The sequence below is a fragment of the Danaus plexippus genome, chromosome 6 (genome assembly GCF_018135715.1).
Source record: "Danaus plexippus chromosome 6, MEX_DaPlex, whole genome shotgun sequence".
Classification (NCBI taxonomy): Eukaryota; Metazoa; Arthropoda; class Insecta; order Lepidoptera; family Nymphalidae; genus Danaus; species Danaus plexippus.
In genome coordinates this window covers 3,534,822-3,562,717 of record NC_083540.1, presented here as the reverse complement: position 1 = coordinate 3,562,717, position 27,896 = coordinate 3,534,822, and the positions used below count along the sequence as shown (strand labels likewise).

Below are 27,896 nucleotides of genomic sequence, written 5' to 3'. Positions count from 1 at the left end.
TTATTTAATGTTGATAAATAAAAGACTGATAGGGATTCAAATTTTATTACACATAACATATAAGAATTTGTTCCAGTTAAAATTCGGAGATAAACATTTTTCTATCCATAATTCTATGGGATATTTAAAAAAAATAAGCATTTAGCTAAGATAGATTAAATTGTAATTACAATAAAAATACTTAGATCTAGACCACAAAAGATGAAGTGTGCCAGAGACAATAAAGCAGTTATTACACAAGTATCAAACATCCTTATACTATGTACTCACTTTTTGGTATTCCCTAACAGAAACAAGAATATTAATTAAATAAAAATAATCCTCGTTTCATCGAAATTCTACTAAACATGGTTTTTGAAACCTGCTATAATTATTTTAAATATATAAATATATATATGAATAGCTATAATCCAAAATAATTTAAGAATATCAACATTAAATTTAAATAAATGACAACCATTCACCAGAAATATTTCAATGCCCATTTGATGGATAGTACAATAAGTTATAATAAAAATAATAAGGGATATAATATACACAATGCAGCAAGTTAATACAAGTAAAGAAAATATGCTCTATAATTTTCTAAAGTTTGGTTGTTGTCTGAATAGAAAAAGTTTAAAAAATATAGCACAATATATTATATATTATGGTTTAAACCTCTTAATAGACGAAGATGAAAATTTTACCACATATAAATAGTAGTAAATGAAATCATTAAAAACATACACAGCTATATATGCAGATGCAAATATTTTTAACACTCAATAGCTATCAATAAAAACATTAAGAAATTGAATATAAACTTCAAGTTATAATACTAATAGCATTGAAGATAATCTACAACTAGTTTCACTTTAAAGTATACAGTGAAAATATCATTCAAACTTTTGTGTTTTTTCATATAAACTATAAAGAATTATAAATTCAAACAGAATATGAATAAAGCTGTTCTAGGGAGACCATATGGCTGACAAGTCTATACTCTAAAACCAAAGAGCTAGAAACATTAAAATAAAAAGTTCTAAGATTCAATAGTCTTTATATATAATTGTGGCACACATTTCCTATTCATATATTACTACCTGTGATACCTTCTACAGAGATTCTCGTATCCACGAGTCCAGGCCATAGTTGCTGCGTGCAATAATAAAAAAAAGAAAAAACAATTATCCTAATAAAAAAATTATAATACATTTTAAATTCTATGTACATTCTGGGTTCTAGACCTTTATCACAGCCGTGGGTCACTAACTCTACAAAGCTTAGACATTTCCATATCCATTCCGTATATTATAAGGTTGCTGCAACGAAAAAGAAAATAATAATAATAATGAAACTAATTGTGATGTTAGCCTTATATTAGAACATACATATATATATATATATATATAACTCTGGCGTTTACATATTACATAAGAGAAAGTAGAACCATATAATATAATTATAAGATATACATAGTGTATATATAAAATTCACACTTCACAAATATACCTGTGGGTCAATACTAGTTGGTACAGGTTGAGGCTCGTCGATACACAGGTCGGAATCGGAATCAGTCCTTCGTAGTCCATCCTGGAGACAGGGGGAATACTTCTCAAATGAATTAAATATATGGACAACACAACATGCATTTATTTATATAATATAATTGTGAGATCTAAAACTCTCGCGAGTTTTATTCATTTAAATGAAACTAATATATTTCGGACATACTACGCGGATTTATTATTTTTAAACTACATAATGCCGACGTTTCGGTTACTTTTCAACAACCGTGATCACGGGCAGACGAGATGAGTCAGCTCAGATAAAGATGAGATGAGGAAGTATGTAGTTTTTTTAAGGAATAAAATACGTGTAGTATAATCCGAAAAATATTAGTTTCATTTAAATGAACACTCGCGAAAGTCACATCTCGTCTGCCCGTGATCACGGTTGCTGAAAAGTAACCGAAACGTCGGGATTATGTAGTTTTAAAATAAAATTCGCGTAGTATATCCGAAATATATTAGTTTCATTTACATATAATATAAATTACCGCGGTTCTATGCTAATAGGCAAAACTAGATCTTTATATAGTCTGTGACACGAGACTTCATACAAAATACGATGTTTTGTTCTTTAAAGAGTTTTTTGGAATTTTCGAAGGTAGGTATAGTAAATTGATGTTTAAGCTACATAATCGGAAAACGTCGTTAAAATCCATTAAGGAGTTTTTGTGCGACAAAGCAAAAAAGTTACATACATCTTTACATACTTTCGCATTTATAATATTGGTAGGACATATAATGCTAAACGAAAACTGTCATTGAAATCACGTGAAAGTGCCACTTGTAAAGGAACGAGTTAGTCTTTTTCACTTAAATTTTGTTTAATTTTTTGCTTCATTTCATGTAAATTTTTATGACGTCATTAAATCATTACACTTTACTATTTATTGATATTACGGGAGTCATGTATTTTTATAATTTTATTTGGTCTATTTTTCTATTTCTTACTTATATAAAACCAAGAGAGCAATTTCTTAAAAAAATGTAATCTGATAATACTTACGCCTTGTGTGTATTGTCGTGTGGTAGTAAGTAGCCTCGCCACGGGGCTTAGAAAGGCGGGTAACGTTTCTGTGAGAGGCGGTCGGGCGTGCGTGAGTAGGGGCTTCAGAAGCTTTGAGTCCACCGCGCCCCATAGACGTGCGAGGCGGGCTTTCTCACCCGTCTCGTTACCATGTGGAGTATCCTTAACACAAAATGTCTTATGTATATCATTGATTTAAGTCTATTTATTTAATAAATACATTTTAAACTCTTTTTCCATTGTTACTTGATTGCGAAAATTATATATTAATTTATTTTTATAGAGAGAACTTACGATACAATCTATTAGAATTTAGAAATAAATCGTTAGTTACGCAGTGAACATGCCAAATATTTTATGTCGTGGTTATGGTGTGTTGTTTAGGTTTTAACATGTAAAGAGAGGTTAGTGACAATAATATGTTCAGCATATTCGTTAAAATAAAATATAAGTGACGAAACAAACATACGACAACATTTCACATGTGTAACACTTTGCTTTACAATATTTGAAATACACAAGCGTGCCTAATATATACTTTTGTTATATGTAAAATGTTGTCAAGTACATCAACATGCGTACATGTAATTATCACACGCATTGCATGCATTTGTACATATATTACTGTATAAATAAGGTTACATACTTCGTATGAGTTTATTTGCCAAGGCATAATCACTCCGCTATCGCCATTGTCCCACTTAACTACCATGCGGCCGTTCTAGACATTGAAATTATTAAAAGTATATAAAGTAACATGCATGCGTTGATGAGTAATGAGTATTAGAATGTATTTGCGACCTGAGAGTATAGACACACATTACAATTTAAAACATAATAATGTTTGTCAAACTCAAATGTCAACGTCAGTGTAACAGGCATATTACTCATATTTAAGGGGAAGACATAAGAATAAAGAATTTTCATTTGACAGCATGCGTATATACATATTTTGACATCACATTTCGTGCATGTTTTTACAAAATGCCAATCCCTGTCAATGTGTACGGGTTAAGTCGGTGTATCAGTTAGTTTGAGTTAGAACAAGGCGTATTCAATATCGTCATGCAGATTGTTGTATATCTTACTGAAGCGCGGTCGCTACGTGGGGATTGAGCGGAGTCCATATTTCGGAGGCCGAAACTTATGTCAGCAGGCTGGACAACAAATTTTTATTCAATCCAATTAAACAAAAAACAGAAGTTTAGGTTAAGTGTAAAACATGATACTTTTTTTTTGTAGGTATATCCTATTCAAAACAAGAAATACATAAATGCCTGTACACTCGTGAATAAGCCCCTTAAAATATAAAATAAAAATTAGGATGTTATTAGGATATATATATATAAAAAAACACGTTGATGAAATGACAATGACAGAAGTCTCAAACACTATAGTTCTTACTTCTTATCAACTGTCTATGTGACAGTTGTTGCCATTAAATAATTGACATTAGATTTATGGCATCCATTTATTTAAGGGTAGTTTAATTCTTATTTGTCATATAATAATCATATATGAACTATAATGTTTAAGACTCGTACACATAAAGCACTCTCTAAAGCCGTGTATACATACCGGTCCGCCGGTGTCCGTGGCCTGGTAGAGCTGCCACAATAAGTTGTCATTAATCACATGCGCCGTAATGTCTATGCGTACTCTTTCAGCCGATAGGATTATATGATTCAATCAATGTAAAACTTTGGACGTGCACATTCAAAGTTATAAACCGAAACTATAAGCATATTATTATTTACTAACAAATAATGAAATATTTAAAAAAAAATTAAATATTTGAATACCATAAATCTTCAATATTTTAGACAAATATTATAGAGAAGAAAGTTATTTGAAGGTGCATGTATGATTTTTTTTTTTATTTAGCATTATTAGATACTAATGATTTGATTTGTTACACGAACAACTCCAACTCCCGTTTTGAGACATGAAGCGTGTTAAATAATACGAACAAGCAAAGACAGGACAGAAATAAATAATTAAAAAACATTAATTGGATAATATACTATTAGTTACGATAATGTAATGTGTACGTATGTTTGTGTATTTTAGTATATTTATATGAAATTAATTATTCATAACTAAATATTAATTATAGATATATGAGAAGGATAAAAATCTGTGTCATGATATGTTTTGAGTAATTTTTTTGTCTTATATTCTATAGTCTATGCTAAGCCTTCACTACCTCTGACTAAAAAACCTGTCTACTTGTGTCATATAAGAGCGATAAGTGCTTTATTGAAGAAAAATTTAATGAAATAAAATCATTGGACACTTACACTTCTGACGTCACGGTAGGGTAGAGCTTCGTTCTCGTCGTTCTGACCTTGACTGAAAACAAAAAATATAATATATATGTATTTTGAACAGACCAAATATATTATAAGGAATTATACAGTCATTGACACGAACAAACAATGAAAAAGGCGTTGAACATTATTTGAAGCTGCAGTGTCAGGACTGCCAATTTCTAGGTAACTTACAATTAATCAATCGCGACCTACCTCGTGTCCTTGAACTTTACATAACAATATTTGACAACATTTATTAATTTTAGTTACATACTATATATACGTATATTTTTTAAACACCCTGTATAACCATATAACAACTATTTCAAAAATCAAGAAATTAATCTAGAAGAAAGTGATCAAAATATTAACTCACGTAGTGTAAAATGACAGGGAATTCATCATGATAAGTAACAGAATATAGTAAGTTTTCAAACTGATTTCAGAAATACTGCGAGATTTATTATATTATATTATTATAAAATATACATTTCATGTCGGTCACATAAATTTTTCATGTATTAAAATTATAATTACATTTGAATGCTTACTAGCGATTATATTCGATATCGTTTAGTATAAAAGCGTAGATGTATTATTAGTACCCAGTAGGTATCCTCAAGTAAGCCAGGGCGTGTGAGGCGGCTCCTCCTTGCAGTACGACGGTGGCGATCACTATCAGAGAGGTGGTTGTCAACATCGCCTGACGAGCCTCCGACACCGTGTTGCGAATGGCTAGCGCGAATGACATCGCACCGCGAAGACCTGGGAGAAGATTGATGGTATTTCATTATTATGCTACGACTTCGATCAGCGACATCTATTGTCAATGACTTTGTTACAAACAACTGTCACGCGTCTAGACCACAACTATAATTATAATCTATAATCTATATAATATTATTTTGATAGCTCGGCTACGCTATCGGTAAATTTCATCGAAATCTGTTCCTTTCAACAATTGTCCATACATCCTAACAAATTTTCGCATTTATAATAGTATAATAGTATGAAGATCTTATCCATGAAATTATAAATGGAAATGGTATTGTTTTAAGTACGGTAAACATTTAAAAATTCAAAACGAACATCTCCGGAGTATAACTGCTGTATGGATGTCATTTAACGTGTGACGTCACTGATAACTCGGCGAGAAAACAAAAGTGATCCAGATGTATGAAGAAAACGTTAGAGATGAAAATCATAACAAAGCGATTATGTATGTTTTAAGTGAAATAATTGTATTTAAACAATTTGCAACAAGTCTTTCATGGAGCTACCTTTTGAGATACAAGCTTTAAATGAAGGAGTATCCGTGTGTATGCTGCTTTACTTAATTCCAACTAACATAATTCCAAGACAGTTTAAATTTATTTTGTCTGAAAGTATCTTTATTTTTCTTCGGTTATTAAATACTATTCATGTCACAGGGACTAGTCATTGCTTGTATGGAATTGTTTCAGTAAATATATAATTATCTTGTTAATTTTGGTTGAGAGAGTTTGCCTCTTTAATATTAATTTATTTATATAAACGCTATTCAAACTCACCAGAGAAGAACAGCATGTGTTGAAAGTTCACTGGTATAGGCGGCTTCCTCCCCAGGTTTAGGAGAAATGACAGAGGGTAGATGTTGACAGCGCGGCCGAGTGTCGAAGTTAGCTAATATATTGAGGAAATTATTGAAAAAAAAAAAAATTAAAATCCGTCATACTATTCAGTAGTTTTTTATATATATAGTTATATCACTCTATGTTTGATTTTTGTTAAAGGATACAAATCCAGCTATAATGAACCAGGGATCGAAGTGATGTTTAGGGAACGTGAACATCGAGACTCCTATGTATGTGAATATAAAGTTCTCAGCGAGGAAGTTCAACAACTCGAACAGCTGCTTGGTTCTGTTACGAGAGTCCGAGGAGAGATTGTTGTAGGTGTAGTGAGCTTGGCAGATACCACAGAACAATACAGCCACCACACCTGGAAGTACAGATTAATATATTACATAATATTATTTTGCATTAATGGTAGCATTAAATACGATTCGTTTGTATGAAATTTTCAAAAATTTACTGTAATATATATTAATTGGAGTTTTAATCATTAAAATTAATATATAACATCAAATAAATATTGTAACGGCGTAATTAAAAGCATTAAAAACTTTTTGGTTGGTTTTGTACTGACCTACCATAAAAAAAGCAATGATTGATTTTTAAGAAAAATCCATTTAAAAAAAAAAAATTCGTATATTTTTGTGTCAAATATTTTTTTAATGTCACCTGTTAGTTCGCAGACTTCGGCGATAAGGAAGGCAGCGTACGACATCAATACGAATAGAGCCGACTCCAACAACGGCCAGTCACGGACGTGGGTGAACTTAGTCATGTGTGGATCGTTAAGGAATTTTTATAATATTATTATATAAGTCGCGCTAATTATCTAAAAAAAATCAATAACCTACAATAGAATTAATACACCACATTTAAATATAGAATATCTGATTTAGAACAGTTGTTACAGAACTATTACTATTGAAATAATTATTCAACATATATTTCAAAGTCATTATTTATTCGACATTTATTACCATTATTTATAGGTTCTATTCGAAATTATTAAACCTGTCTGTAACGCAATTCTTTTTTTAAATCACCTGTAATTTTTATCGGTGAAGTCTCATTATATGTATGAATTAATTAAAATTTATATTTAAAACAAAATTTCAAATGAGACAAAATGATCTATAGGATTTATTTGTAAGATTAATTAAAAAGGATATCAGAGCAGTCAAGCATCCCATGAAAGCGCCGACTAGAAGGGAGAGGCTGAAGATTCCTATGAAGTCGCCAATGGCCGCCAAAAACGCTGTTATCTCAAAACCACCATCCACAGAATATCGCTTCTCATAGTTCTGTATGGCTCTGGAATGTACAACCATAAGAAATATATATATATACATATATATATATATATGTAACAAACAAATGATATAACGAACAAAATACCTAAGCTAAATTATGTACAATTAATCTTCACATACGAATTTTTGTATTGGAATGTAATTGGGGCTAATTTAGACTGCATTTAGGTTTTATTGCCTATATAGACATTACCCAAATAAGAACCTTTAGAATAATCGCCTGTATGTTTTATATTCTAATAATTTAATTATTTATTAGTTCGAGTACTGACTGAGACATTAAACATTAATAAAAATCACAAAGTATTTTCAAAAAGAACTATATCAATTATGATTCTGAATAGGGCTGGCTAACAGATGATTTATAGTTATAGCACATGTAAATGTCATGTGATATAGAATAAAAGTATAACATTCAGAGACGAGGTGAGAGGGAAGTGGAAATTTATTGAAACCATTTTGTTCAACCCTGACATGGTTTGAGGAATGATTAAAATAAAACTAATATTTTTCTGATTTACTACGAGTTCATAATTATTTTTAACAGCGTACTCACGACCGCGACGTTTCATTTCCTTTGCAGCAACCGTGACCACGGGCAGACGAGATGAGAATGATCGTTAAAAAATAATATAAAAAAAAATACGAAAAAAAACGTTACGTAAAAAAATATTAGTTTTATTTCGATGAAAGCTCGCGAAAACCTTAGATCTCATTAATGATTTGAATGTCAGTAATGGATATACTTAGTCTCAGGATAAATACGGAATTTTAACACTGTATCATAAGAGTCTTTGGTTATTACACGTGTTAACTTAGTTTAGTTTGAATGAGAAACGGGTAACGTATCGTATTACACGATAGAAACTTGGACTAAGCGTTCAGTCATATAATTATTAAGTATCAGTAATATTATATTGTCTTTAATAATAAACTTATATACCAACGTAGTCATAATCTTTATTACATGCTTGTGAGCTAAAAATAAAGATATTTATTCACATGAGGAAAATTACTGTACAAATAATGATTTTATACGTTTGTAAGAATACAAAAGCCGCTTGTAACAGAATATCAGATGACACGTACATAGATTAAATTAGAATTTTTTTTTATCATTTTCTATCATTATATAATGTTCAGAGTTTAATCGAAATGAGTTCAGTAGTATTCGCATGATAGAAGAAAATACATATACACTAATCACACAGTATGTACTCAGTATAAAATATTAATTAGTATAACTCACACAGTATGTATACGTTCAGAGCCTATTACGACCAAAGAAGAAAAAACTAGCTAAAGGCATTAGAGTGTAGTGGCAGTGGTTTTTTTATATAAGCCTATATCAAGGCACATACATTTATGTTCTTCCATACTATCTTCCTTACAAATCTATACGTATAATATAATTATAATTCGAAATATTAAATACCCGCTAAGTACAAGAGCCACAGCGTCATTGAGGACACTCTCTCCGAATATCATAGCGTACAAGTTAACGTCCACCTGAAAAAAATTAATAATTTTCATTAAACGCATATGAAGACTTATACGATGCCTACAGCAAAAATGCTATCTTTAAAATGTTCGTCTGTCTCTTTGTTCTAGTTAATCTCTGGAACGGTTGAATCGATTTTGAGGAGAGTTTAAATCGTAGTTGGCTAATGTCGTAAGGAAAAACTTAGGCTACTTTTTAAGTGAGTTCAAAAAGGAGGCAGTTCTCAATTTGAATTTAAATTAAGACTAATTTTCACAAATATTTTTTTTGATCTCAAGGTCATTGTCCTGACGTAGCGACAAACCAAGTAAGAATTTGATGAGTGGTTCTCCGAGAAATCGAATGACACCTCACTATACATAATTGCATATCTCATTTCATTTCATATGCGGGCGAAACCGCAGGCAACAGCTAGTGTGGGATAATGTATATTATCATAGTAAATTGATAAAAAAATTCCTTCTGTAGGCATCCAATAATGTTGGAGTAATAAAATATATTTTCATTTTCGTATGAAATTGTAAATTTTTCTTGGAATGTTAATTATTTATAATACATTTACTTTTTTGTAACATTTAAACTGTTTGCACAATACTTTAACATTGTACAGACATAGATAACAAAACGAGTTAGGTGGAATTTGAATATGTTTTACCGTGTAAAGAAGTATAACTTTAAATTTTGTATTGACAAGTTATATTGGTTGCCAAATTTTATCTTCATTTACTGTTGATAATTTTTTTTAAGAAAAATAAGTTACTAAAATTAACAATATTAACATTTTAAATATAATACTATATTTAGTATCATTTAATATAAATTAATATATTTTTAATTATTTACAAAGTTGTATAAATGATTCTGTTGCTGTTTTGTTTTGATCATTTGAATAAAAAAAAAAATTAGAACATTTAATATTATTATACTAAAAATGTTTATGAACCACTTACCTTTAATTGAGAGAATATTGCGAGCACAGTCAATGGGTCGGTAGGCGAAATTAGGGCTCCAAAATACAGAGTATCTAGAAATGTGAAGCTCGCCGCTAGAGATGCTGGCATGAGTTGAACGCAGCCATACATAAGAGCACCAATAACTAGTGCTGATAAAGCTGTTCCTACCATCGCAAATGTCAATATTGCACCAAGGTTCCGGAAGAAATATTTCTACAAAAATAAAGAGAAAATTTGACATGTTGAACTTATAATTAAAATAGTTATCTCGAAGTTCTGTGTAGGGGTGAACTGGTATAGATATATTTTAGGAATAATAAATCTAAATATGTACACCAAACTTGTTACTTATTGATGAAATTATGGATGGTTTTATAGACTTCCCTATAAGCTAACATTATATGTTTATTATTTTTAAACATTTCTAAAACAAATTATATTCAGTATCTAATTAAACAAACTGACTGTTCAGCTTCAGTATATCAGTAGCCTGTAGCACTTACCCTTTTTAAGCAGTAACCAGCATGGAAAATAATGGGTGGAAGAATAATATTAAAGAATATTTCAGGATCAAAAGTAGCTTTAAGATCTATTTCATTTTGTTCCAAATTCACAATCTCCCCACGGAAGCTATAGGCGTATGTCTTATTGGGGACAGGTACTTCTAAAATGATAAAATATTAATATTAATATCATCCACAAAAGAGTTATTTTATTACTTGACATTAAAAATTCAACTATGATATGAAGTGTATTAAGTCCGTTATATAGAAATACATGTAAATATATCTATGGATTTTGATATTACCTCCAGGAGAAATTGGTATAGTATCAGGAAAGTGAAATCGTACAATGTCTGGTGGAACTGACAGATTATATTTAGTATTTGGAGCTGGAAAGGCATCAATATGTGTGACTTGATTTGTACTCCCAGCATATCTAATGATTGCTCCTACTATGAGACCTGTTAAATAATAATACATTTATACATTATATACACATCTTTTTCTTTAAATTATATATTTATCAAGGATAATGTAGCAGCATTTCTTGTACAGTTACTAAAAGGTGTTAATCAAACACTTATCTTTTAAAGCATTATATTTTTTTAATTAACACTTAGAAACATATAGTATTTCAAGGCCATAGTGAACTGGCACATGACTATTTCATTGTGAAATTAGAGAATAATCCGTACTTACCATATATTACTGCAAGTCCAGTTTCATGAAGCCAGCTCACTCGTCGATGTTTGAATACCCAAATAGTTAAAACGGTTAGTGTCAAAAGGCATGTATAAATAAGTAGATTTAAGCTATCAATACGATGTAAAAGTGTAGCTTTCGCATCCAGTGCTATGTCTGTACCTGATGCGTGGCATTTTATTGCAAAATATAGAAATAAAGAAGCAGAAACTATGATTGAAGTCATTCTTGCAAAACGTAAAATGATATTACATCCCCGGAAAAATCGATTCTATACTTCGCACTTGAAGGTACTCTTCGAAATATGCCTTATTGTTTTATTCACTATCATTCCTGAAGATCTACATCAGGGTGTAAATAATAAATACGTATCTTTATTATTATTATTTAGAACTGAAAGAGCAAAAAACTAGAATATGCTATAAATTTATTTTGTCACACTTCACAGTGACAATTGACAATTCAAATCAAATAAAACACAGACAATAATTCATAGTGAACAATTGGATGACTTTTTTTGTTATAGAGCAACAAATCTTGGCTAACTAAATTCTAAAATGATAATAGCCCATCTTGATATTTGGTAAGATGTAGAGTTTTCCGGATTTCAAATATTCTTCATAAGTTTTGAATATTTTGCCGTAGAATGAGGATATTTCGGCAGGTATTTCATAGCGCAATCCTGGGTACTTTTGACATTCTTATTATGGGGAGTTCTTAAGTAAAGGCGAGTATATAGGAAGAATTTTTTTTACATTGCAGTCATTGTGTGTTTGAATTTTAATTATATATGGATGATACATTTTAACCATGATGATGTAAGAGATGAAAGAGTCTTTCGTATATTATATGATTATTTTCGTGTTGAGATTGTTATTAATATTGCTTTTTCACCTATTATATAAAAAAAACATCACATTTCCTCTCTCTCTTCCGTCGTATCTTCATGGCTGAGGGACGTGATCATGGCGGTTTGCTCTTGTCACCACAACTCTCCAGGTCGCTTGATTCTGAGTTAGGTCGATATTGGCCTGCACTTCTTCCCTGTGATCTCCCCAAACGCATCGGCCCATCGCATGAGCACACATCCTCTACTGCTCTTCCCCACCATGCGGCCAGTGAGAGCCAGTTTGTCTAGTGAGAGTCTGCTGTGTGCAGATAGAGGATAGTCTCGTCCTGATAAATTCATTTGCACGGTGTTTCGACTATGGTATTCGAAGCATTCTTTGCCAGTATCATGTTTTCAATGCATCTATCCTTCAACTTGTCCGGACCCTCAGCATCCAAGTTTCGAAGGCCGATTAAAAGATCGAGAATACGAGTGTCCGCATTAGCCTGATCTGTGTTTTGCGGTTTATGGCCCTGTTCCTCCAAATCCTCTCGAATCTTTTTATTTTGGACGTCTATGATCTTCAGATAACCTCTTGGTCGCAATCACCATCGTCACTGATCTGTGACCCTAAATATACGAATTTGTGGGCTACAGCCGGGTCACTCAGCTCGTTGGTTCGAGTCATGGTCCCTCTGCGATCAATGAACATTAGTTTAGTTTTGTTCCTGTTTGTAAGGAGCTCATATTCGCTGCTGATTTGTGTTATTCTGGCGAGAAGTTTAGCCAACTCCGACTCCGCAGCCCCTATAATAGTAGTGTCATTTGAGAATCGTAGATTGTTTAACCCATATCCTCCGGTACGAATACCTTCTTGCCACCCCTCTCAAACGCCTTTCATGATATACTTACTGATGCGGATGAATAGTTGCGGCAAGACTTGCCTCTCGATATTCTATTCTCACTCTTGATTTACTGCACAGATACAGATTCTGCACAAGAAAAAAGATATATAGTTTAAGCATTTCCCCGTGGAACCTTTCTTGAGCAGGGTAACCGCCGCGGCCGTTGACTTTGTCCAGTCTTTGTTCAGCCCTTCAGACCTTCTAGCAAATGTTATGCATAATTTTGATGCCACTGGTGCTCAGGTTCCTGATCATCTGAGCAGTAACCCCATCGCTGCCGCATACTTTTGGTTTCAGAGCCATCATGGCGGATTCCGTTTCGTGCAGAAGCATATCCGGTTCCTGTCAAGATAGTATATAGTCAAGATTGTTTTTTTCTTTAACCTCGCTATTGCTATAAAGCTGCTGACAGTATTGCCTCCAGCGCTCCAGGATTGCGTCTTTGTCCATAAGCACCGCTCCATCTTTGCTCTCTATGGTTCAGTGCTTAATAAAGTAATAAATAACTGATCGTTTCTTCTCATTTTCATTTGAACATTGCTACTATAACGTAATCATAATGTCGATTTATAATGTAAAGTGGAAACCAAATATTTAAATTTTCGTAGGGAGCTTTATTTAAATTCATCATAGTTTATTGAGAAAATTTTGCTAATTTTTAAGTCGGAAACAAATAAAACTATGAGGTGTACATCCATTTTTCAATTTTATAGAAAATTTTAACTTGTTTAAATTAGTTAATTTTAAGTTATTTTACTGTACTAAATAAATTAAAATAATCGATACTTTTTGTCGATTTAAAAAAAAGTCACGTTCTGCTCTTAATTCATCTAAATTCGTATAAAATTAATTACTTTTGTAGTCTATAGTGGTATGTTATATAATATATGTTTTAGTGCGTTCCAAAGAAGCAAAGAAGCATTTAAAGTGATCAGTGCAGAAGTAGTTATCATGTTATAGCTTCACACATATTCAAAAACTATTGAAATTGATTTTTGTTAAATTTGTTAATTTTGTTAAAAAAACATTGGAAATATGTATAAGTTATTACTCAGTCAGTTATACTTGATCTTTATTTTGATGATTAATAATTGTTTTTTTTAAACGTCACTCAATTTTAAATACCGGTTGAAAAATTGCGTGAGTTTAAACTACTTCGGAAACATGGGCCAAAACTTCAAAATTTTCTACATATATATCTAAATATTCCATATATAAAGTAGGAAGAAGTGGGGTTTAAAAAGAAAGTAAATAGCTTGAATGATTTGTAATAAAATTGTAATAATTTTGTTTGGTTTAGTAACAAAATTCTTTTTATTGCAGTGAAGGGAGGAAGTTGACATCGGTGAAGGTAGATTGAGGAGGTAATAAAAAATAAAAAAGTATCATAATTGGTTTCTACAGAAATTAAGATAGAGAAAAGATTTAATATTAAATCCAATACAATGAATCAAATATTGTTTATATATAAAATAATATTTTTTTAAACGTATTATATATTTGGTCCTTTAATAATACACTTTAAAAGTAAATGTATTTAGAACTATTCTATTCTTATAAGCGAGATAGTAGGTGTATTTTTAGATAGGTAAAATACTAAACTTCTTCTACCTTTTCCATGAAATTGTCAAATTTGGATAGAACAATTTTCTTGATTCTAAATACGTCTAAAATCAGATTAAGTCGTTGGTCGGACATATCAGTCAATTAATTAAAAGCCATAGATGTAATCACAACCATATGAAATGAATTTAGCCTTGATAATGAAGTTTTATGCGTAATTAACTAGTTTCCTTGTATCCTACCACCAGTTTGCATAGTAAAAATTACCATAAATAGTTGCCAGTTTTTTATTCATCTACCAACATGGACACTATTATTTGGGAAGTTTTGGATGAATAGCTGTAAATTTTCTGTCTTTGCTTTAATGATGCACTCAGCGATAACTTAAAGCTTATAAAAATACCATTATGAACCGAGTTCCTAGTTTAACAAGTATCATAAACCGGGAACACATTAAAATATTAATACGATTTAAATTTTAAATAGATATTTTTTAATTTTTCTCTAACCTATAAGTTTGCAAGACTTAAAATGCAGTCCATAGTTTGAATACAATTCCAATACCATAAAAATAAATTTGAGACAAAACATTATATTTAATAATTAATTTGACTGATTTATTCATTAATATGAACTAAACAAATTATCATTATTTTTATTAATCATTATTGCAGCAATATTTTTTTTTTCTTAATACAATAATTGTGTTACACACTTACAATGTTATTTAATTGAATACAACAAGTTCATTTATATCTTTTTATCTTTTTTTACCGAATGCAGGAAGCAGTAAAGGGGGTTATATTTTATCCTTATATTTATCAATAACTGTATTTGCCGCGTATACACTTCCTTTTTTTAATCCAGTATTTTACTAGCATGTTTCATATATATACGAGTGCATTTAAATATTTTCAACTGAAAAGCGGGTTAACAAATGCTATCACGTTGTCCATCATGTTGTTCGTTTTTGTTGATCGAGTCACTGGCTACATTAAATAAGTGTTGTGTGGTTTAATAAAAAAAAAGCGACAGAAAAAAATGTTTTCGAACATAGGATTTCAACTAAAAAACCATTCGATTTGATATTAACTTATTCAGTGGAAAATGGAAATATGTAAATGTATTTAATAACAAGTACTTAATAAACAAACAATTGAAATTAAGAACTCTATATGTGAACTGCAAACTAGATTATGTATTTTTTTTCGTGTAGGATAACATTTTATTTCACACTAAAGACGCGAGTGACGTCAGTTTGTCATCCGAAGTACCTTTTCTTCAATCTCTATTCTAAAATGCATGTTCATCGCTGTCATCTATAATAACATAATTCCTTAAAATTATATTAATATTATCGTAGACATAATATTATTCTACGACCGTAATTTAATATGTATTATGCGTAGTTTTTATACGGCAAATCCTGTATGTAGTTAATATCCGGAACTCACGTTCAATAGTTAAGAAACTACATCTAAGTTTATCTATTATGTATCAGTTATTGCGTGCCATTGAAAATACTACAACTGAGGTCGTGCGTACCAGTTCTATAAAAATTATTGACATTGTTTTTGTATCACGTTAATGTACTCGTACAACTTTGTTTTATTAATTAAAGTTATTGTTGGTTTCATATAACGTAAAACTAATACCTTTACGGATTCACTACGCGAATTTTCATTATTTTAAACTCAGAATCCCGACGTTTCGGTTACTTTCAGCAACCGTGATCACGGGCAAACCAGATGTGAATGTCTGTTAGTCGGTTCCGTTATTTCTTAATTTTCTGGCTTACCGCTCTGGATTTTGCGTAGTAAATCCGAAAAGGTATAAGTTTTATTTAAATGAGTAGCGAAAGTCTTAGATCTCATTGATATAACGTAATTTAATTTAGAATAACATAAATATCTACTGTGAAGTTATATTTATAAGTTATATTATATAATCACACTATATACTTAGCGTTTCTAGTTTTTTATCCATAAATGTTTTAAAGGTAATGTGGAAACGCTCCGTATGTAGTGTGACGATGCACCACTTGTGGTAGGGATATAGTTCGCTGATTAATATTTTATTTATACGTATGTAAAATAAAATGTGGCATATATTAATGGTTCTGAATGTGTTTATTGAAAGATGCAACTAATGATACAACAAGCATATCTGTTTTGCGTTTGTGTCTTTGACATATGTATGAAGGTGAATAGCGATAATCATATTAAAATTTTATATTTTAATAAAAGTACCAAATTAGGTACACTTTTCATGAAATAAAAAAAATTGCTGTATATAATACCTTAATTAAAATACTTTCAGAAATTACTCATTTTGTACAAAAGTGTATATATACAGTATATTTATATACTGTATAAATATATATATGTCGGAGCGTCAGAATTAATTATGATTTTATTTCCATTTTATTTTACAAATTATTACGAATTAGCTGGCAACGTCAAGCAGTTAGCTTGAGTGAGGTCACCCCGGTGTCGGTTTTGACGTTGGACAACTGACAGAGAAAAAAAGGAATGTCACCGACATTTTTTGGAGTGGATGAACTCGCTGCGTTACCAACTAAATCTTGTTCCATCGTTCACTATGTCTGATAATGAGCTATCTTCTGATCCTTCGTTATCAGAAGTGGGATGAAACCGAAACGCCCCACGTGCTGCAAATACATCCGAAAGCGAAAAGTTATTGTTGTTACTGGAGCAGCAAAATAGAAACTTTCTGGCCATGCTAGTGGCCGTGAAGCATTCGCGATCTCCGAACGAACTTCGTCTTCCTGATTTTGATCCGGACCGACACAATGTGGACGCACGTGCTTAGATTGCAACAGCGGACACGTGCATTACTGACGGATGCCAACATGGCGCCCCGTTAATGATTGCGTTGAGTCGTGCAATGAAAGGAGACGAATCCACATGACTGTCGACTGTATCATTTCCAGGGATGACTGAGAAAATTTCAAGAAGCTTTTCAATGCAAGGTACGCAAGTCCTGAGACTGTGGCATCTTACCTTATTAATATGGCTGGAAGCAAAACAAAGAAAATGAATGTCTTGCTGCATATGGTGCTTCTTTGATGACCTTTATTATATCAAGGTGGAAAAACTTGACGATAGAACAGATCGCGGTAGCCACAGTTCTGGCACATATTTCGCAGTTCGCGCCTCGTATTCAACGATTGTCTTGTACCACTGATATTGACAATATAAAATGACTGCAACAAGAGCTTACAGCGGAGTCGTTTTAAAGAGAAGAGCTCCACCTAACAGTGACGTGCCAGATTTAAAGAGGATTCGCCCAGCTACAAGCCATGCAAGCATCAAGTGCTTTCACTGTGGGAAACTGGGCCATAAGTCTACTCAGTCCTTCTCGAGGAGGAATTTGAAGCCAAATGGAGACAATAACCAAACTAGCTTCAACAACTATAAGAAGCCTGCTGCAGAATACCTCTCCATCACTTGTTACTCCTGTCAAGGGCAAGGCCACTACTCATTCAGCTGCCCGAAGTGGAGGAGCAAGGGCGGAGGCAACGGTAGCAGCTTAGCTTCAACTATAGAGAAGCGGGTGGACCTGAGCAATATAGATGCGCCTACTGGATATATGTACCATAATCTCTTTAATTAAAGAATCTGTGTCTAGCAAATTTAGTGGTAGAAGATTGAATAGTATTATTAATATGACAGGCATAGGGCAAACATCTGTTAAATCAATGTTACAGATTTTGACTATTATTAAGATTGACGACATTACTTTAGAAATCCTATTTCATGTTTTACCCGACTATTGCCTTCAATATGACATAATGGTAGGACTTGAAAAATTATCTCAAAGCCTAGCTGTCCACATGACTCGTAACTGTTGAGTGTAGAGAAAACTTGTATTATCGAATCGTGTAGTGTTAGCGAGAATGAACAACTTTAATTTAATACTGATGTACCTTTAGAACATAGAGCAGAATTAATTGACATCTTGAAGTCTTTCGAAAAGTCGTTTATTACTGGTGTACCTATGACTCACGCCAACACCGACCCTATGACCATCAGGCTCATTGACCCCCACAAAACAGTAAGTTGTCGCCCTTATCGTTTAAGTCCTCAGGAGCGAAAAATTGTTAGGGAAAACGTTAACCAAATATTATTCGTCCTAGTTTTTCACCTTTCACCAGTATCCTTGGTCTCCTATTTTAGGCAGCTTGTTGCGGGATTCTCACAGACAATGGCACCGTTATACGCGTTGACTTCGAGCTCTAATAGTAAACTAGATTGGAAGTCTGAGTATGAGGTGGTAAGGCAATAAATTATTTCCAAGCTACCGCGGGAGCCGGTTTTTATGATCTACGATCCAGATCTACAGATCGAGTTGCATACTGATGCAAATGCGGTTGGATACGTTTCGGTGCTTATGCAGAAAAAGCAGGTAAGCTGCATGCAGTTGCTTATTTTAGTAAGCGTACTACAGCCGCAGAGTCGAAATACCATTCATACGAGTTGGAGACTCTACCGGTTGTAAACGCGGTTAAGCATTTGCGCTACTATCTACATGGTCGCAAGTTTATCGTACTAACCGACTGCAACTCCCTTCAGTGAACTTGCAAAAGGCTGGATTTGACGCTTCGAGTTCAGAGATGGTGGACATTTCTCCAGGACTTTGACTTTGATGTAATTCATATTGATGGTAAGCGTATGGCACATGCGGACTTCTTTTCACGAAACCCTCTTCCAGTCAAAGAAGCTCACACGCACCATTCACAGGTACAGTCAAAACAAATTACTGTTACTGAGTTCACTAGTAATTGGCTGTTAGCAGAAAAACAGCGTGGCGAAGAAATTAGTAAGTTGGTGAATGACCTTAAAGCTAAGAAGTTGCCTGACGATATTGCAAAGACTCACGAGTTCAGATTGGGTGTCTTGTATCGCAAAATACAGCGTCGGGGTAAGTCCCGTTTCTTACCTATGAGGTGGTCAGTCATTAATGATGTGCATGAGGGATTGGTGCATTTGGGATGGGAGAAGACCTTAGAGAAAGTGTACGAACTTTACTGGTTCTATAAGATGACCAAGTACGTGAGAAAGTTTTGTAACAATTGCATCACATACAGAATTTCAAAGTCGCAATCTGGCAAAACACAGGCCAAGCTTCACTCCATCCCAAAGATAGCGATCCCTTGGCATACTTTACACTGGTTTACTGGTTTACATTACACTTTACACTTTAGATGCCACTGGGAAGCTTAGCGAAAAAAGTGATAGTAAGGAGTAGGTTTTTGTAGTTATCGATGCTTTCACTAAGTTTGTTTTGCTCCACCATACCTTACACATCGATGCGACTAGTAGTATAAAAGCAGTTAAAGCTAGAATCTCTTTGTTTGGTGCGCCTACACGAATCGTTGCAGACCAGGGCAGATGCTTTGCCAGCAAAGATTTTAAAGAGTACTGCGATTCTGCTAACATTAAACTACACCTTATTGCCGCTGGTAGTTCTCGGGCAAACGGGCAGGTAGAACCTACAATGAGCACTCTTAAGGGGATGCTTACTGCCGCCGAGACTAGTAAACGGTCGTGGCAGGAAGCTTTGCCAGATGTACAACTAGCACTAAACTGTTCACAACACAGAGTCACGGGGTTAAGTCCTCTGGAATTGCTTATTGTCAAGGTTGTTAGGCCAGTAGACATTTTGTTACCTAGTGATGTAGAGCCCGAAGTCGATCTGATTGTTGTACGAGATCAGACAATAGAGAACATAACTAGAAATGCCCAGTATGATAAGATACGGTTTGATGATAGACTCCGTAGGATGCCTGGACCAGACTATGACGACTATGACTCTGACGATGACTTTGCTGTGCTATCTACTAGTTCTTGTTAAAACTGTAAAATTAGCGATATGTTATAATGTCGGATGCCGGGATGGTTGTCCAGGGCATGTTCGGACACCAGCACGGTTATCCATGTGTTGTCGGATGCTAAAAGGAGGTTGTCCATGGTTTGTTCGGACGCCGACCTGATAATCCTGATGTTGTCGGATGCTGTAAGGATGTCCATGGCTTGTTCGGACTCCGTTCAGTTATCCAGGTATAATAACTTTATGTGAGGTTGTCCATGGCTTGTTCGGACGCCGACCTGATTATCCTGATGTTGTCGGATGCTGTAAGGTTGTCCATGGCTTGTTCGGACGCCGTTAAGTTATCCTGGTATAATAACTTTATGTAAGGTTGTCCATGGCTTGTTCGGACGCCGACCTGATTATCCTGATGTTGTCGGATGCTGTAAGGATGTCCATGGCTTGTTCGGACTCCGTTCAGTTATCCAGGTATAATAACTTTATATGAGGTTGTCCATGGCTTGTTCGGACGCCGAAGTACCCGCGTATATTATAATCGAAAATGATGTTCATTATTTGATTATTAGTATTCTGAATCATAGTTTACTTAAGTTAAATTTGATTGCTAATTTATGGTTGTACTTTGGTTGTTGTAATAATTTTGCTTTATAAAAGAGGATTAGTTGTTTTCTGTTTGCCATAAAATAATTAAGACTATTCCGAGTTCTTTATTTGTGCCAGGTTGGCCGAGTGGAAATTTTTATCTACTGCAGAACCTTTTCTATTTTCAGGTACATCACACGAGGACGTGTGAGATGTCACGATGGCCGTGTCGGAGCGTCAGAATTAATTATGATTTTATTTCCATTTTATTTTACAAATTATTACGAATTAGCTGGCAACGTCAAGCAGTTAGCTTGAGTGAGGTCACCCCGGTGTCGGTTTTGACGTTGGACAACTGACAGAGAAAAAAAGGAATGTCACCGACATTTTTTGGAGTGGATGAACTCGCTGCGTTACTAACTAAATCTTGTTCCATCGTTCACTATGTCTGATAATGAGCTATCTTCTGATCCTCCGTTATATATATTTATATCCCAAGTCGAGCAAAATTACTAATTAGTTTGATAATATTCTTATTAAAACCATTTTCCCCTTTTCGTATTTTCCCCTGACGAACACTAATAAATATATACAGTGATCTCCTAAATTACATTCAAGAATTAGACATTGTTTTAAACACCGCCGAGATATCGCTTGATTATCATTCCACCTGTTGCAAGGTTGAAATGAAGTCGTAGGTGATGAAAGCACTATCTCAGTAACAGTCTATGCACTCTGACCTTGAGGACACCCACAACCTCTTAAGGACAGCTTTAATTGTTTGTAATCTTCAACTAAGCTCTAACACTTCTGTTCTTTGGTACAAGTTTGCATCGTCAGACAAAAATCATTGTGACATTTTCAATATAGGTCTATAAAATAGAATAATTTTTATTCCAACCTGTGGTAACGCTACCGTACCTAAAATAAATCCCAGTGCTTGAGCAATTTATTACATAAAATAGAAATATTAATAATTCATTGATCTAGTTTTATTGGTGTTATTGACGGAAGTATGTTCACTTATGTATGTGTGTATGTTAAAAATACACAATATTCAATAATAGCAACAGCACAGCTTGTTGTTTGTACTGTTGAAAACTCTTTATACAAGTAGATAATACGTAAAAAAACAACAATCTCGATTCTTGATTTAGAATATTATTTGTTATTATATTTATACTCAATGTCTATATGAAATATTAGCATTTTAGCCTTACACATTGACATATCAAAATGTTAGTGTACATTTTGTAAATTAAATATTACTTATTAGTGCAGTAAATTAGTTTTGTTTAAAATTAACCTTGAAACAGTTTTTGATATTGATTTAGAATAGAAAGTATTTTTTTTTTGAATATATATGAAGGTCACTAATTCAAATTCAATTTTTGAATTTTTTAGCCTGAGGCATGGTTTTTTTAATTATTATTAGCTAGTATTGAATATTGACTGTGGTCACGAACAGCCGAATTCATGGTTGTTTCTATTTATCAATAATATTTAACATGTCTCTGCAAGGAGTGCCTCAGGAATTCGTTTCAGACCACCAATTTGGTTATAAACACTGCAAACAACATCTGATTTTACTAGTCAGTGTAGAAAATTAAAAAAAAAATCGGGTAATCGCGGACAAAATTAGAATTTTGCTGTTTTTATTCCTTTTTTATGTGATGGATCTGAAATTTGCGATTAAAATAATAGCTTATATAGCCAAAAATCATCTCATTTCAATGTTTTCCTATTTCCAAGTGACTTACATTCTCGGAAATGTTGGATTTCTAAGTTACTAATGAGTTCTACATGCATTCTTGGAAAAACGTTTTCTCCGCACTACTAGTAGATTCACTATTAAAAAATACTATTATGAAATAATGTACTTTTTATTTACTTTTAACAATTGATTGGATATACAGTGTAACAAATATATATATAGATATTATCGAAAAATATTTTTAAATTAACTTTTTCTGAAACCTTTGTCTGAAGCCAGTTTTTACTAAAGCTACCTTCTAGCACCTATAAAATTTTAATAGGTGTAACTATAATAAAAACATATAATTTTAGAATTAAAAACGTCAACTTAAAAAAAAGTGTAATAATTCTATGATTGCTCTAAATTGATCACTTTGTTTCCTGCCTTTTTTAACCCTTTGTGATTACAGGGCCACCTTTCTTACTAAATACTACTACAAAAAAAAAAAAAAAACACGTATTTTAGATGTCAACGTGTGGAGGTTTCCGATTCCCTCAAATAAACAATTCATAACACGTAAATCTTGCACTTGTATAAGACTCAACTCTTGTCAGTCATTCATTTATCTACAATGTAGTTTTTACTTTATTAATTGTATAGCATCCAAAATTTACATAAATTAAGAAAGATTCAGTGGTTTTGATGATTGTGTAAAAATATTAAGTATAAAAAATAAATTATATAAAATAGATTTGGTATAATTTTTTTTTTATGTCGTCTGGTTTGTGTTTGACCGTTATTATTTCAAATGCAAAATAAAAACATGCTTTCAGCGTTTCCAGTCCGTAAATATTTTATAGTATTGTCCAAATTTTGGTTATGTAAAACTTGTATGTCATTAAGGTTTTAATTTTTTTTTATTATATTTCAGTATTTTTTCATAGAATACATATAAAGTGTACTAGGGTTCGTTTAATATTTATAGCAAATAGTTTTTAATTAGTTGTATATAAGTTATATGTAATAATAATTATTTAAACATTTTGAAGTTTAATACATATCATTGTATTTAATGTCCCTTCATGTGTTCGGTATGTGAATATTTCCATTTGATTATAATGTATCATTATATAACACAGTGTATAAATCAATGAGTTTTAAAACAAATAAAAAGTTTTCCATTAAGCCATCTAGTATTTCCCCTTTCGGTCCGTAACTGCCATTTGCGGTTTCATAATTTTACATATCATTAAAAAAAACAGATAAAGGTATTTTCTTAACTATTATAAATTTATATTAAAAAAAAGGATTTATATTATTACACTTTAATAGTTTGTGTAATAAACTCTTTTTTTTTTCATAATAAAAATTTAAAGTGCGATAGAATGTCACTAGGTTTTTAGTTGTATTTATTTATGTCATAATATGACATAATTTTAATATAACCATTGAGAACTAAGTTACATATTTATTTAACAAAGTGTTTTAAATTAAAACCTTTTTTTTATTGGACTTCTCTCGTTTCCTAATCCTGTTTTTTTTATCTTGAACTATGAATATATAAAAGGTCATAATAATGAATTTTCTATTATTTAATAAATATTTTTCTATTATTTTTTAGATAAAAGAGTAGTATTCATTGGAATCAAGGTTATATAATACATAAAACTTAGGAATAATGATGAATTGTCTGTGCTTTGCCTCTATTTATCACTAATTGCATTGCAATCTGATTGATGCTTTAAATATATTTTCCTTGACATTAAAACTTCTGCAGTAATAATTGCATACAATAATTATGAACTAAATTAACATCATAAATAAAGTTAAAATTAAATAGTATTTTTTAATTCAATGTAACATGGATATTTGACCCAAGGATTTGAATTTGAACAAAAAATTTTTCAATAAATCATAAATGGATCACGAAGAGTAAAAGTTATAAAATATGTTATTAAAACGCCCATAATTGCAGTCTTATAAAAATATATGAAACACAATCAGATTATTTGCCTATGAAATGTACCTAGTACATTAACGCAGACAAAATTTTAAACTCATTACCACATAGAAGATCATTTACAGCGAACGTCTACATTATTCATATTTAATATCTGTATTTATGTGATTCAGTTATTACGGAAAATCTGGATATTGAGGATTGAGGTGTAGTAATTACTTACTACTTAGTACTCGGTATTCCATACGACTGATGTGTACCATTTTTCCTCATTTCTCGTTATATATGAATTCCAATACTTAATATTTTGCGTCGGTGAAACTTTTTACGCTTCATGACGTGTATGTCGAAAACCTTATTTTTCCTAATCTCAAAAAACCGTATAATACCAATTATCTTTTTTATTTTGAACACAAAACATTTTATGTTTTTGTTTTGTAAAAAAAGGAAACTAATTTTTTTTACAAGAAGACTAAATTGTGCAGAAGTTTTACATGTAAGTGCCAGTAGTCATCTGTAGATAGCTGTAGTTTTTTTTTTCAGGATATTGGGGATTAGGAAGGTAGAGTAGGTATTAATAGTATTTGTATAGATGGGTAAAAGCCCTCTTTGGGATTCTCGGAAATTTTATAGATGTATATTTGACATCCGCAACATAGTTTTGCGGATGTGTTTCCCACCCTTGATTAGGGAAGAGGAGGAGGAAAGGTTGGAAAGGGAGGGAAAAGGGAAAGGGTAGGAAAGGGTGTGAAAGGGGGGAAAGGATGGGAAAAGGGAAAGGCCAACCGGCTCTCTCACTCATCGGACGAAACGCAGCCATTAAAGACTACTTCACGCCGATCTTCTGTGAGAGGGTGGTACTTCCCCGGTCGAGCCAGCCTATGTTCGAGCTGCAGAAACTTGACCACGACTAGGCCTAACCTCGAAAAGCCTATCACAGTTAAAATACACTGGTCTTGAGAAACACTTAAATAAAGTTTTATGACAATTTTTTTTTCTACTACTTTTTTGTTTCGAAAAAAATCTCCAATCTTTCTTTATCTTGTAAGAACAGTAAGTGTTTATAAAAATGGATTTCTCTTTATTACTTTCCTTTTATTCTTTTCCTTTTTCAAAACAAATTATTAATACAACTGAGTTAAAGACATGAATTAGCCTCAGGCGAGTATTTAAACACACTTACATTGTAAACACAATCGATACATCGAATACAGTTATGTGATGATATAATAAATGAATCCGGAAATAGCGAATTAGCAACATTTTGTTCATTTTGTAAAGCTGTTGGGTAGTAATTAATTTAAATACTATCTGTTAATTGATTAGTTATACGAAACTTTGATGGACAAATATTTTATTACTATCCAAGGTGATGTTTTTAACTTAATCTATCAAGTATTCAAGTTTTGGTAAATTCAAGATTTCTTTTTTAATTCATTATTATAGAAAATAACTGTAGGTCTTATTTGTTGTATTTTGATTTTTTGCACCTTGATTTGGTTTTAGATGTTTTTAGCGAAGTGAAGGTTTGGCGACTTTACAGTACGTACATATTAAATGTGTTTTAAGGTATTAAAAAAGATTGTATAAACCTTGATAGACATTTAATTAAATTAAAAGACAATGATAAATTATAAAGTGCTAATCAATTACTTCTAATAATTGATCCATCCAGCCAAGAGTAAAAGGATGTTCACTACCGTATGTATACCTTCTTATAGTACTTCTTAAAGCAACTTTTTGGAAGTTGCAGTTCTATTTAAAATGATTTCTATTTAGGCTTTATTTTATGATCTATTGTTGGAGAGGAAATCTCTTTCAATGTCTCATGGAGTATCAAATTTTTGTAAATCGAAGGATCTAATAAGGATATTATTAAAAATCAGTATTACCTAAATGATTATATATTTAGTGAAGATTTAAACAGTAGGTACACATATAAATTATTATTCGTTTTTTTTTCAAAATTTTTAGCTTACTTTAATTTAAAAAAAAAAACATATTTTTTACTAAATGTTTTGTATATTTTTCTTGAAAGCAACTAAAAAAATTTTAAACTACAGAAAAAAATATCAGCTGATAAGGTTCTTAATTTATCAGAGTTTGTTAAATTAGTATTATTATTCGGTCTCTTCTTATTCGGAACCACTGAATAGTCTAAGTTTCTTTCATTACACTACGTTCGGAACGGTTCTCGTTTCTTATTCAATAACCGACACAATATGCAAAAATTTGTGAATGAAAAACTATTGAGTCTCCGAATGTAGCTTGATGATGCATACTTACATTAAGAGTACATTGTACATTTTATTTTCTGCCGAAATTTACGCAATGTTAGTAACAGATAAAACATTTTTTTTTCTATTTATGATGTTATTATTAATTAAAAATCTAAAATTTGATATATGAACTCGCAACCTTAATGTGTTTTGATCGAACTGTATAATAAAAAAAACATGCAAAAAATTTTACGTATAATTTCTTAAATACATCTCAAGAAATTACTTAGGAACAACGAACAGATAAATATATGCATTTTATTTTGTTGTCTTTTAAAATCACTTCTATTTTGGTCCTAACAGGTAGGGTTTTTTTTTTGTAACTTGTCTTATAATAAGTTTGGAAATCGGTGTTGCGTTTTATTATTTTTTACAGTACGTAATTGTCCGGTTTAAAATGAACGTCGCAGCGGGAAAAATCGTTATTTCGAAGAATAAGAATATTAAATATTAATATAAAAAAATTAACACATTCATACGAATATATATATTAATAGAGCGAAAGGAAAAAAAGATAACGATAAGATGAGTTGTTGATAGAAAAATCGATAAAAAACTAAGTGATAATAATAATATTGACACAATTTGCGTCATAGTTTGCGATGTGATTGTAAAGGGCTAAAACATTTTCGCAATAACCGAAACGATACTATTATCCTGTACATGACGAGGTAACTTGCGGTTTCTTTTGCAGTCATTCTCTGTAGTCTGATCGCAAGATGTAATTTGTAGAGCCTGTAGTTCGTTGTGAACAGTGC

General features: G+C 32.0%; 1 protein-coding gene across 11 annotated transcripts; it reads right to left on the bottom strand.

Moving 5' to 3' along the window:
• Positions 1 to 29: 29 nt before the first annotated feature.
• On the bottom strand, positions 30 to 11,919 carry LOC116778781 (sodium/hydrogen exchanger 6). 11 transcript variants are annotated; one of them, XM_061529793.1, is made up of 17 exons: positions 11,469 to 11,919; positions 11,075 to 11,230; positions 10,770 to 10,930; positions 10,264 to 10,479; positions 9,248 to 9,321; positions 7,667 to 7,813; positions 7,172 to 7,272; positions 6,667 to 6,869; positions 6,440 to 6,551; positions 5,495 to 5,654; positions 4,878 to 4,929; positions 4,156 to 4,185; positions 3,224 to 3,298; positions 2,557 to 2,739; positions 1,495 to 1,593; positions 1,230 to 1,304; positions 30 to 1,137 (listed from the first exon to the last, which is right to left on the bottom strand). In XM_061529793.1, the coding sequence occupies exons 1-16, from the start codon at positions 11,695 to 11,697 to the stop codon at positions 1,266 to 1,268; spliced, it is 2,037 nt and encodes a 678-aa protein (XP_061385777.1). In that variant the 5' UTR covers positions 11,698 to 11,919; the 3' UTR covers positions 30 to 1,137; positions 1,230 to 1,265. The 11 variants fall into 11 exon arrangements, with proteins under 11 accessions (XP_061385777.1, XP_061385774.1, XP_061385776.1 ...); XM_061529790.1 differs by lacking the exons at positions 1,230 to 1,304; positions 3,224 to 3,298 and adding an exon at positions 3,666 to 3,734; XM_061529792.1 differs by having other exon boundaries at positions 30 to 1,304.
• Positions 11,920 to 27,896: the final 15,977 nt, after the last annotated feature.